This window comes from Strix aluco, chromosome 5 (genome assembly GCF_031877795.1).
Source record: "Strix aluco isolate bStrAlu1 chromosome 5, bStrAlu1.hap1, whole genome shotgun sequence".
Lineage (NCBI taxonomy): Eukaryota > Metazoa > Chordata > Aves > Strigiformes > Strigidae > Strix > Strix aluco.
The window spans coordinates 33285591-33298783 of record NC_133935.1 but is presented as its reverse complement, the minus strand read 5'-3'; the positions used below and the strand labels follow the sequence as shown (position 1 = coordinate 33298783).

Here is a 13193-nt window from a genome sequence, read left to right as displayed (position 1 = left end):
CACCAATTGAATAGTTGCAGTTCATTTTATACATACTTTTCATTATTTTATCTTCCATAGGCCCTATAAAGCCGTTTACGCTTAACCGATAAAGTGGTGTTTAGAAGAGGTTATGACTTAGCCTCTGTTTCAGGACTTACCAGGTTTCACTCAGGTATTTGAAGGGATGAGGATTTACTCTCTTGGTTTTGCCCCTCTTCTAGGGTTTTTCAGTTGCTGCTTTCACGAGTTGTGCTGGCATTAAAATACTTTTCCTTCACACTTGCCAAGTTAGATGCTTGCCTGGGGCATTTGGCATGCAAACATGCCTAGGGATAGTTACATATTGGTAAATGCAGTAAGTGTGAACATAACTTTGCAAACTGAAGAAGCTGGGGCAGAGGGCCTGCAATTTGGCAAGATATTCTTTAAAGAACAGACTTTTCAAAACAGATCAGGGTTGTAAATGTGCAGTGCCTTCTCCTTAGCTGGCTGTTTCAGGAACAACACACAACACTGGATAAGAATAGCAGAGTAGCATTACCGTACACTCACACCATCCTTCTGTATTTGTGGTGGTGCATGCTCGGCTGCTGCTTGGCTTGTAATCCTCTTTTCCCCTGCTGCTTTTTTTTCCTCCTTCTGCTTCCTTTTTCCACCTTTGTTTCTGCTCTTAATCATACTTTGCAGTCCTCTTCCCCCACTTCACTTAGTGTTTTGCCTTTCAACTCGAAGTTGCATGCATCTTTTTGGGCTGGTTCTACATTAGACTTCAGTATGAAATGTTCAGTTACAGGACACATCATTTTTATGCAAAACATCTTAGTTGCAAATGGAAGTTCACCAACCAGATGAAGGATAAAGATGTGGCTATACTAAAATTAGGAAGTCAGGAAAAGATGAAGTCTTGTATTTTTCTTGCTTTCTTCCTACAATTTTTCTTCACATTTATCTTTAAAACTGTGACATTTCAGAGTAGGATTTGTTAGGTTTAATTTTTAATTCCATTTTTAATCTGATTTTTTCATTGCATTGTTTTGTGGTAAAGATTGTTACACTGTTGACTGCTATATGAAAGCAGAGAAAGATTTAAACTAAGGCAGCTCAGGTACAGTTGTGGTTAAACTGGATGGTTCAGTTCATGATGTTGCTTCTTCCAGGTTGTACAGTTAATCTCATCAGCTGTGGATAAAACAGGTCCAAAATGGTAGTGTGAATGACAGTATTTCAGAGGATTTGTACTTGCAGTTTAAAGGCATACACATTAAGATATGTGAGCTGTTAAGAAGGATAGAAAAGGTAGTTTGGCAGTTAACATTTCTTTCAAATCTCAATATAAACTTTTTTCTGTTTGATTACTAGAAACTACCCAGATGCTGTTGTAAACAATCAGATTTAAGTGCAGTTTCTGGTCTGTTTGGAGACTGGTGCTCTGGTTCTGACAAATGATGAAATGGTGGTTTGGGTGGTTGTGGTTTTGTTTGCTTTGGGTTTTTTGTAACTAATCTTTAAGTAGACATCACTTTGTATTGCTGTGACTATTTTGTTTCTGTTCCAGCTTATTTGATATTGTAAGGCAACTGAATCTTCTGTTACTCAGACTTGCAAGGCAATATATGAACTAAACCACCAGGCATGTTTTGGTTTTCATTATTTTACTAGTGTGACTGTGCTGATGAAGAGGTGTTATGATTGCATCATCTTGCTCTTCTGCAGAGATCAGCTGAAGCAGGTTCAGGTTCTTGGCTTCCTGTGTTTAGAGAAAGCTGAAAACTGATAGCGGACCAGAATGCCTTGACTTTGCTTTTCTACATCACCAGTTTCTGCCCAAATGTTTGCTGAAATCTAATATTAGGAGCTGAGAGACTTGTTATCTTATTTCAGTTTTTGACATAAATGTAAATATTGTTCATACATGACTGAAAGTCCAATGTCAGGCTTCCCTTTGCCTTCATCAGGGCTGCAGGTCTTCTTAAGCTGGTTTCTAATTTTACTTAGAGCAGCACATCTGAATCTCCTCTTCTGATGTGTGACATGGCAGTCTCCTCCTCAGAATCATATTCCCTTCTTTTCACAGAAGCAATAGCAGTTTTTTTCTCTCTATCCTTTCCTCAAACATACCTGAGTTGTAAACTGGAGTTTTCACAAGTCCTTGTAGCAACAAAAATTTCCCTGAGAGAATTTCTGAGTAAAATAGTCATGATACTCAAAAGGGGTGTGTATATTTGATGGGTTGGGCACAGGATTTTCTGAAAACCATTTATTACTTGCTTTTCTCAGAGTTGATTCCAAATGGTTACATTTGTAGGTCTTAACCATTCAGGTGGTAAGTGACAACACTCCAGAAGCATCTGGGATAGGGTGATAAAGCTGCTCTCTGAGATCATAGAGATGCTTAATTTCACCATGAGAAAGTAGTGTGGACCAGTCTTTTAATACCCAATTTCCAGTTCTTCCTGAATCTCCCTTTTCTCTCCTGGATTTGAGATACCTACAAGTATCTGAAAACTGTGTGCCAACACTAAGAGGATATAGAAATTAATACTTCTCCTTTTGAATGTAGGTGGGTGCTCTGAATAGTCAAAATCCTGACCTTTATGGCAGGCATAACTAGCAGTCTGTTCTGTGTGGGGATACCCCCTAGGTAGGAAACACAATGTGCAGCATTTTTCAGCGTTTCAGGATTCTTTAAAATGTTCCTGTACCACTAAATTTCATTCAAGGGAGATGCATGTTTAATGAACTAGGGGAATCTAGTTGGAAAGGCTGGGGAGTCAGGACTTCAGTTATGGTGTGTTGACTACAACATCTTCTTTGAGTAGCTGAAGTGTATGCCCTGGAACTAGGACTGGGGGATGTACCACAGAGCACCACTCAAAACGCTGCCCTGCAGATCTGTGACTTCTGATGTGGATTGTAGAAAGAACCTAACTACTTATGGATAGTTCGTGTTGAGGAGATTGCTACGAGGGTTGTTTAGTAGAAAACCTTGAATAGTGTGGCTAACTGCAAGAAGGTCTTTCCTCCCGAGAAGTACATGTATGAGACCTTCTTGGCTGATTGGATTTATCATTTAATAGTTGCCTGTTTAACTAACGCAAGATTTTGGCCTTCCAGACATGCCAAAGAAAAAAAATCCATGCAGTGACACTTGCTGACTTGGAAGTTAAAAGAACTTCCTTGACTGGCACAGTTAAGCAGGGCTGCAAAACAGTTAGCTCTCATACACAGTATTTTTCTAAGGATTTAGATTTCCCTGCAAAGGAAGATTTGAAATTACTTCAGACTAATGTATTTTATAATGTGGAGAAGTGAATAGCTTAGTGTTCCAGTTCCTTATAAATCTCCCCCTCCACTTTTCAGTCTGCTTTCTCCTGGCAGAGTGTGTCATAGTTCAAAATTAAACATCACTGACTGGGAAGATTATCAAGTTGGAATGAAATTCCTCATGACTTTATGCTAATCAAGTAATCATTGATTATTTAAATGTGCCTTTTATCTTAAGCTTCACATGGATAAATCAGATCATCATACTAAGAAAACTGAAGCTGGAAGGTCTTTGAAATAAAAATTGCTTAACAGAAGAATTCCATAGTTAATAAATCTGAAAGATGTTTCTTGATGTATAGCAAAGATAGGGTCCTTCTATCGCCTGTGAACATAAGTAGTTATATTTCTTACTCAAAGTGTTTATCATGTAGGTTAGTAGCAGAATTTCATCAGTGGCAGAATCAAAACTTAAGGCAAGAAGAAATCAGGTTGTAATAATGCATAATGAAGAGATCAGTTGTGTCAGGCACTCCGAATATGGTAACAGAGAATTTGGACACAGCTTTTGCAGTTAGTAATCATACAATACCTCTTTTCCCTCTTGTCAAAGCCTTGCCTGTGTGAGAACTGTCTTCAGGACCCTCCTTGAAGGCTTAGTTTTACCCAAATGAAAGGCCATAGAGTAGGTAATCTCAATGCTTAGGTTTTTTGCATCTGTCCCCATCTGACTGCACCGAAAAAGCTCTGATCTTCCTAGACTTTACCATGTTGACATTTGTACAGGCCATGTGGGGCTGATAACTCTTACACTTTTCCCCATGTTAATTGTTCAGAGATTTTGATGATTATGTTGCTCTCCTAACGCTTTGTCTGTCCTAAGGAACCTGGTTTACTCTAATCCATAAATCGATAGCACTTCTACAAAACAAAAAAAAAAATCCTATTTTTTGCAGCAAGTTTAAGGAACTACAAATTGACATCATTCAAGATTTTTTCTAGAAAGTATATTTTAAAACACAGAAATATATAGGACCTTCCCCAGTATTTTTTCCATCACTTAAAGGAAGGTGTTGGTGGTCTCTCCAGTCTGAACAGCCAAGGGACAGCAATTGATCCAGAAGATAAATCTTATTTGATGGTACTCTGGGTTTTTTTATAACATTTAGCCTTCATTAGCCTCCACAATAGCTTAAAAGATCCCTTTATCCACTCTAAAGAGATGATTACAAATGGCTTCATATGTAGAATAGAATGCTAAAATTTGTGATAATGGATTAAAATACAGTAGTGAAATTACTTTAAAAAGCTGGATACAGTTGGAGGTTTCTGATGGCTTTTGATGACATGTTTTGTAAGCATACAAGTTCAAGTGTAGCTTTCCCTTTTTCTTATTGTGAAGTCAATTTCTTTATAGGCACATAGGCCGAGCTGTCTCAAGATAAGTAATATACTGCCCTGGTGACTGCTCTGTCAAAAGGTTGTACTACTATAGTGGAAAGCACAGATTACAACTGGATTAAAATGTTAAGAGTCATAATTGAAAGATACTCTATAACACCAAATTGTTATTTATTTATTTGTAAAATAACAATATGTTACTGGTCTTCAGGCTTTTTTATTCCTTACAAAGCTAAAAATACTTTAGTATTTGATACAGCAGTACAGTCATTTGGTTATTGCCTGTTTTTCAAGTCCTGGGAAATTTGTCTGAAATTTCCTCCTCCTGCTCATTTCATCAGTTCCTTTCTTATAAGTGTATAAATTCTGAGACCTCTCCTTCTGAATGTTCCATTCGTATCCCTTTTCCGCCTGTGTTCCCTGGATTTGCTTTTGCAAAATGAAAGAGTTTTGTCTTTCAGAGCGGGAAGGTCACAGGAAGTGATTCAGGAGGTGTCATTGATCTTACACTGGATGAAGAGGATGATGGCTCTTCTCAAGGTAGGTGAAAAAGATTTTGCTAGCTACAGGGGTAATCGAGCTACAAGTATTAGTTTATCCTGTGAATGACAGAGGAGTAACCTTCTGTTTCTGCTTAGTGTATTTTATTCCTTGGTGTTTCAGTTAAACAGGACTGGTGTTAAAGAATTCTGATAAGCATTAAATAAAAGGAATCATACTTACTGTAAAAGTCTTTATGATTTTTACCTTTCCCTTAATTCAGGCATTGTTGGTGTCTGTGCTTAAATCTGTTAGGCTTGGGGAATAATTTGTTTGAATTCTTCATTATCTTTTGGGAAGTTTTTCTAGATGTATCATTTTTCTGTTTATTGATTAATTAAAGACGTTTTAATTCTACAGTTGGTATTCAGGCATTAGATTATTACAGCTTCTAATCTTTTGTTTAACTGAAAAAGTTTGTGTGCAAAAGTTTAAATACCAAATGCAGATCTGTTCTTTGCTTTGGGGCTGTATGCCAAGATTAGGGTAAATATAGTTGTACTTTTACATCTTTTGGCAGTTTGGATGCACTTTATCTTTTAAAAGAATACATTTTTATAAGTCTTGCATAACTGTAGGCAATTTATAATTAGCATTGGATTAATGAAGAATTACAGTATTTCAGAGAAGTAATAAGAGTCTGTACTTACGGCAGCACAATACATGGTCTTCTTAACTGAAAAAATGATATTTCTACTGTTAGAGATAAAATTTTAGTTCTGCATGGTCTCTAAATGCATGCCCCTGATCAGCATTCTGAAGTCCAGCTACCAAGAGGTTTTGTTTCCTCTAGACAACCTCAGTAGCTATCTCTCTAGCTAGTGCGTCCAAGTTCTACACATAACAATCTTACTAGCTTGACTTGCTCTGTATTTGTATTATGCAAATGTAGAAAATCACATTGGCTTGTGGTAGCATTTCTTTCAGTGAGGAAGAAATGTAATGTTACCACCAAAAGGGGAGTGCCTGTGGTGTACAAGTATTAGAGAAGCATGATACAATTCAGATAGCTGACAGTCTGGTTCTTGGAGGATGTATGGTGGACATGGAATTGAGTATGAGCCAACAGCATGTCCTCATTTGATGTAAGTCAGTATTCCCCCCACAATGACACTAGCAGGGTCACACCTGAAATACAGTGTCCAGTTTTGGCTCCCCCTTATTTGAGTTCAGAAGACTTGTGGTAGCACTGGAGAGAGCCTAATAGATGCTGTCAGGATGGTGGCAGCCTAGAGAACATGACCTGTGAGAAGAGATCAGCGAACAGGCATGTTTGGCAAAGAGCAAACTGAGAGACAATGAAATAGCAGCCTGCTGCTCCAACTACTTGGAGGATAGTTACAAAGATTACAGAGCTCAACTCTTCTCAGCAGTGCCAGATGATGCATCAAGGGGCAGTGGCCATGAACTACAAGTTCAGGAGGGTCAAGCTGAGCTTGAGGGGAAAAGAAATCGCAGTAGGAAAGTAGTGCAACACAGAGGGATGTAGAAACTCCACTCTTGAATGTTCTCAAGATTCAGCTGAGCAAGACAGCAACTCATTTGAATAGTGTTGGTGACAGTCCAGCTTCAAGAGGTTGTATGGACTACATGGCAACCAGAGGTCCTTTCCAGCCAGGATTTTGACGATTCTGTGAATCGCTTAGCTGAGTGTCAGAATAACATAGGGAATTGAGTTTTTACTACTGTAATCTCTTCCGAGGGTTAGTTCTTAAAAAGAAAAAAAAAATGGTTGCACTTGCACTGTGGAAATTTGTCAGGTAAGGTTAAGCTTCCAGTCCTATTTAATATTCTGTAAAAGACATCAACAGATCTAAATGGCTTTATAGTATGTTTTAAAGTAGCATGTCACAGTATTGTAATTTCAGCTAATCTTTTTCTATCAAAAGTAACATTTTTCAGAGAGTTTTTTTTTCCCTGATTGCATAAAGTGTGTCTTCATCTCAGTTACCATAAAAGATCGACACCATGGTTACATGTGCAACTATAAGAATGCTTCTCTAAGTAGAAGTGCTAGCAGCCACGGCAGAGTTGTAGCTGTGTTACAGTATAGTAAGTTCATTCTTACGCAGTTTCTTTTTGGGAGCTTGAGCCAGTATCTTACCATTTTCTACTGTGGGATATTCTGAGCTTCTTTCCCTTTAGTTGTCAGATTTTAGAAAATTGTCCTTTGGTTAGGAGGAAGGTTAGTGGGGTGCTTTCAGGCTGGGTTAGCTCCTGTGTGTCTCTTCACTGCAAAGCAGAAGCCAGAGTCTCCCTGATATCTGCAAGGCCACAGACTTAGTTTATGCTTAGAGTTTGTGAGAGGAGTCAGTATTTTTCATATAAGCTGTAGAAAAGTATGGACTTAAAACCCTAATAAAAGCTTGAGTTTCACCATGCACTGGAAACACATCTCTAGGATTTTGAGCAGGTTTCTTGGGAAATAATTCACATGTTCTGATAGTAACATTAAGGTTAAAAAAAAGGAAGAGAACATTTCTGACAGCTTTTGCATAATCATATTCATGTATATACCTTTGGCCAATTAGTTTTTCCACTGCACTTTGTTTCCGGCAAATGCAGAGCAAGTTTTATTTTGTTACAGATTTATAGGTACACAGCCTGGCATTACAGTGTTTACTGCGGTATGCTGGAATATCGGTTCAGTACTGATTCAAATAGAAGAGCAACACTTACATAGTGTTCTTGGGAACACACAGATCCCAATTATTTTGTTTAAAGCCCTGGCGCCTGCATACTAAGTAAACCTAATTCTGTTACTTACAAAGGTATTTAAATAGTATCTGGAGAGAGATGTCTATTGTGTGCTTCCCTTTAAATATCTCCTGGTACAACTTGGAAACAAAGTTACACTGGATTGGTAGTATACAACTACAGTGTTTGTCCTTGTTGATTGAAATTACTAAAGATTCAGGTTGAGAGTAAATTTGAATATTCTGGTAGATTTTTAAACTTCTTCATGTAATCTACTCTCCATACTTTCCTTTTTCCAATGAAGTTTCCGCTTGGATCAATGATTAATATCTGTAATACTGTATACTAAAGTATGCATATAGAGTAAATTAGACTTAAACTTTAAGTTAAGAACTATGGAATTTTTAGATGTTTTGTGAGGTTATTAAACTGAAATCAGAGTTTCTGTATTGAGTCATGGAAGAGCAGACCTGTATAAACTGTCATCAAGCCCAGTCTTCAGTCATGGTAGACAGGCAAAACCCTATGCATTACTTTTAAGGGCTAATCATGTTTTGAGGGTGGGGGGTTTTTGTTTGGTTGTTTTTTAGGGTGGGGTTTTTTGGTTGGTTGTTTTAGTGTCAAGGTGACTAGGACCTCTAATCATGTGCTTGAGTCACTGGGTTTGGACACAGTACCCCTACAAAACAGAGTAGCTGTCCTTCAACAGCTGTTGCTTTGGCATTTTGAAACCTCACTCTGTTAACACAGAAACACATTGTCTCTAACTTCCAACCCTTTTTTTACATAATGAAGTTTGCATTCAAATAGTTCTTCACGTAGGGAGAAAAATCCTACTATCACAGTGTGGAGACACTCACCCGATACAGCCTAGATTTGCATTTCCTCTCTACTTTATCAGACAAGCAGCGCACAGACGTTCCATAATTAACAACATACATGCAGGTTTTCTTGATCATCTTTACTGCCCCACACATGATTTCCGACATTAATAGTAGAAGTTTGTACCAATTCCTAAATAGCGCTGTTGCACTCTCTACTACATCTTCTTTTTTCTAGTTCTCAAGTCTTAGCTTTGTTCCTGTGTGACATTTTGGTCCACCTCCATACTGGTGGCATCTTCCAGTTTAGTGCATTGGCAACTAAATTTAGTGCACACCTTTTGATGTGTGCAGAAATTATTAATGAAAATGTTGCATAGCGTTTGAAAAACTGTGTTGTTGATTTCTGTTCAGAACAATTGTTGTCATCCTTTTATCAGAGAGTAATCCAGATACTTTTCTGTTGCAAGTATCTTGCAGTAATTGTACAATCCCCTTCCTGTCCTTTCTATTAAATATTTGTGTAGTGCACTGCATCAAACTATTTCATAAAAATACTAAAACAATTAATAGATTTAGCTGATACCTATCCTTAGTCTAAAGTGGAGTTTAGACTAAGAAAGACACACAAGTGTACTCTCGCACACAGCCATGTTCCAGGGTTTTTTTGCATTTCTCTTTTTGTAGGAAAAATTACTAAATATGTACAGTATCAGTTTTTTAGTTTATAAACTGTTTTATCTGATCAAATCTGTAGTTTTGTGGATCATTTTTTGTCTTATTCTTGAACATGCGTATGGTATGTTTGCTGTTCTGCAATCCCATTATACCACATGTGAATTAGTATGTGATTAAAACTCCTTCCTACTATAACTCCAGTGTTGTAGGCCCATTTTCTGGCATGGAGATTAGCCGCCCTTCTTTTCCATTTTATGTATTAGATTTGGAGTTTTGCTTATACCTTCAGTAGTAATGACTTCCACTTTATGCTCATTTCCATAAATCTGATTGTCCTGTCTTCTCCAGGTCCACATTTTTAATGAATATGTTGCTGTGTTCATTTAGCATTCGAACTGTTCCCGTATTACTTTTAACCTTAATCCTGTGCTTACTATACATGGCAGTCCTCCTGTTTTTCTTACTGATTTTTCACTTACATAGCTAAATTAGCCTTTGTTATTTGTTCTATTTATTTAGTAGTCTAGTTGGTTATCTTCCATCATTTACTGTGGCTGGTGCACTCCTGATGTAGTTTCCAGCAACTGGAAGCTCAGCAGGGCTCTTGATTTATCAGGGACAAATGCACTTGCTTCTGTGTGAGATTAAAAACAAAAGCAAAACCAAAAAGTCCCTCACGTGTGTCTAGTCTGTCATTTGTACTTGAACTACACTTTTACAGCAATAGCGTGTCTGGGTTTTTACTAGTTGGATCATGAGCACATCTTCTCTAGGTCATCACTGAGAACGCACTCACATCACTTAAATTATCCAATGGCAGTTGAAATATGCATCAATCAGTGTGTAAATACTCAAAGAAAACAGGTGTGTGCATCTCTGTAGGAATCTCTTCAGAGTCAGATAATTAGCTGAACACCATGAAATCTCTCATAGAAAAGGAAAGAAGCTTGAACTAATCACAAGACACGTTAGTTGATGAAAGCAGGAAGCATCTCACCTTCTGTTTTCAAAATTAACATCCCTGTACTGCTCCTTTTATAGACTTTGAAAAAAAGAAAATTATCTTCATCAAATTACTTCAGTGAAGTAGCTCGGCTGTTCAGTCTACAGAAAGACAATATGGTCTGCAATTTATATTGTGTTTTATTTTTGAGGTCTTGAATTGTGTTTATTTTATCATATAGCAGTTTGTGAAGGGTACTGCTATTTCAAGCTGTCAGTAGCCGGTTAAAGACACCAGCTCAGTGAGTCCATCAAAATAGTCTCCAACTGCTAAAAACCCTAGCATTTTGAACTATACTGCAATTAACCATGTTCTTAATGCTTTGAAATCTAGTTAGTATACTTGATAGTTTCTCAATGTATTTTTCAATATATTGTTGATACGTTTTCTCAAGAGTAAAATATGTATTAACATGTTTTGTATTTTTATATTGTGCGCTCTTTTAGTAAATTAGTGGCTGCTGCATGTACAATTTTATTAGGGCAGATCTTTTTTGAATGAGTGCCCTTAAAACCTACTCTTCTATCTTGTGTTTTTTAGTTTTTGGCGATGCCTTCTCTGCCCACTACTACTCTAACCTAGCTGAAATATCCAGGCAAAAGCTTCTCAATTCTTCTTTATTCAGCTTGTGCACAGGCTTGATTACATACAGACTTGCACTCGAATATTTTATGTTGTCACAAATAAACTAAAGCAGGAAAGAATATTGCTGTAGTAAACTACAGGTACAGACACTATTTGTCACTTTCATAAGTCACTAAGTCATGTTGAGGAGGGTGTCAATGTGAGAAAACAAATTCTCTTTTTAAAGTTTTCTATAAATAATGCGATTCCCCTTTTTTAAGAAAATCTCATGAAAATTCAAAAGAGCAACAAACAGGGCTGACTAACATTGAACAAAGGAAAGAGTCAGCAAATAACAACAGGATGTAAGCATCAAAGGTAGACAAGATTTATTTAGGGAGCTCTATGACTTTTTTGAAACAGAGTACCACAGTGTTTAGGCCTTTTTAAGGTTTTAGGCTATTCTTTTTTTAATAGAAACTTCTAAAGACTTTGGCATAATGTTCCATTAAATTCAGATTTCCAAATTATGCTGAACTACACAGACTTCATGATGATAGAATGAAATGGGGGGGGGAGATGATGAAAGTGAGGGGAATTGAATGAATTTTCTAGTTCTGTTTGCAGAATGAGAAGGTCAAAGAAATGTCATGCTAGGAAATATTCTTTGCTAATCTGTGAATGATGGGGGAAAAAAAGATTTTAAAACTCTGATGTTCTAATTTCTGTTTGCTACTGTCTATAACTTCATTTTGTTTTAAAGCAGATGGCAAGAAGCAGAACCAGATACCTGTTACAGGACTGAGCATACCCACCCAGCCCTTGACTCGACCTTTGCAGCCAAACCCTGTGCAGCCAACAGGTGTGCCAACAAGTGGACCTTCCCAGACCACCATACATGTATTACCTACAGGTAACTTCATTTTACATCATCATGTGAATTCAGTGACTGCTTTTTTTCTTATACTAGACTCATGTGTTCTCCATGGTGCTGATCTTTTCAGGTGAATATTCAGAATGTTTGAGTCACTTTTTAATCTTCCATTCTAGTCAGTTTCCCATAACTTTTTTTTTTTTAAGCTGATGAAGTGAAAGGGAAAGATAGTCCTGTTGGTTTGGAAAGAATTCAGGATCAAATTAATTCCATGGAGAGGAAGAAACCCTGCTGAGGATGGTCGTGGAAATCATTAAATATACTGTTGTTTGTAAAAGTGAAGGAGAGGAAGCCTGTAGCAGTTGCATTATTTAAGTAATGGGGAAAAAAACATTAGGAATATCGCTCCTAGGTCTGTGCACCTGCACTTTGCAATTAATCCTTTTGGCAGAGTGAATGGCAAGGCTGATACTGAAGTTTCATCCGTAGTTAAATGTTGTTTTATCTACAGTATGATTTTTTTCCCCCTTTCTAACATGAAGAAACATGGATCCTCTTTTTCTTTCTTTGTTTTACTCTCCTTCTGTAGATGATTGTTGAAGATTAGTTGGCATTGGAATAGTCTTATGACTGATCTGTTCTACAGACTCTGGTGGTCTGGCTTTTATATTCTCCACAGCTATGCTTATGTTCAGGACCTTTTTTTTTGGTGGGTGGTGGTATTATGTTTATCTTTTCTGTTTGGAATTTGTATATATATTGGCATCATTATTTCAGGTGAAAATTACTTTTTGTTTAGGCTGTTTTCTCTTTTCTTGCATTATCAAAAGCAGATAAAATTCACAGAGACCGTTTTTATTTTGCATGGCTCAAACGAGTCAGTTTTCCAAAGGTGGTGTGTACTCCTTTGGCATATCAGCTTAATGTCATGGAATTCCATTCTAGGTTGTGATCTGTCTATCATTTTCCAGCTCCGACAACAGTGAATGTAACTCAACGGCCAGCGACTCAAACTCCTGCAAAACTTCCTATACCAAGAGCCCCTCCTAACCATCAGGTGGTCTATACCCCTCTTCCTGCACCACCAGCTCAGAATCCTGTAAGAGGAGCTTCCATGCCAAGCCCAGGTTTAAGGCCAGTCAACCCACAGGCTGGAGGTAGGGGCTGCTTTCTTCCGTGCACATTTTAGCATGGAACAGCTTGATACCTGATGGATGTGGGGTTTGATTTTCTCTTTTGGGTTTGTTGTTTGGTTTTTTTACAATACTGGTCCAAATTATAGAGGCTAGGGTTTTTTCCCGGCTTACAGACATGAGAAAATCTCAGGCTGTTAAGAAATCATACCTTCTGCAGATATGTGAATGAGGAA

At 37.6% G+C, this 13193-nt stretch overlaps 1 protein-coding gene across 3 annotated transcripts in view; it reads left to right on the top strand.

The window, feature by feature from the left end:
* The window catches only part of ATF7IP (activating transcription factor 7 interacting protein), a 112160-nt gene that overhangs the window by 90172 nt on the left and 8795 nt on the right, over window positions 1–13193 (top strand). The window contains exons 11-13 of one of the 3 annotated variants that reach the window (XM_074826854.1): window positions 5109–5187; window positions 11717–11863; window positions 12796–12981. In XM_074826854.1, coding sequence (XP_074682955.1) covers window positions 5109–5187; window positions 11717–11863; window positions 12796–12981 — 412 coding nt within the window. Of the gene's footprint in view, window positions 1–5108; window positions 5188–11713; window positions 11864–12795; window positions 12982–13193 lie in introns of all 3 variants that reach the window. The other 2 variants (XM_074826853.1, XM_074826858.1) reach the window with 2 other exon arrangements.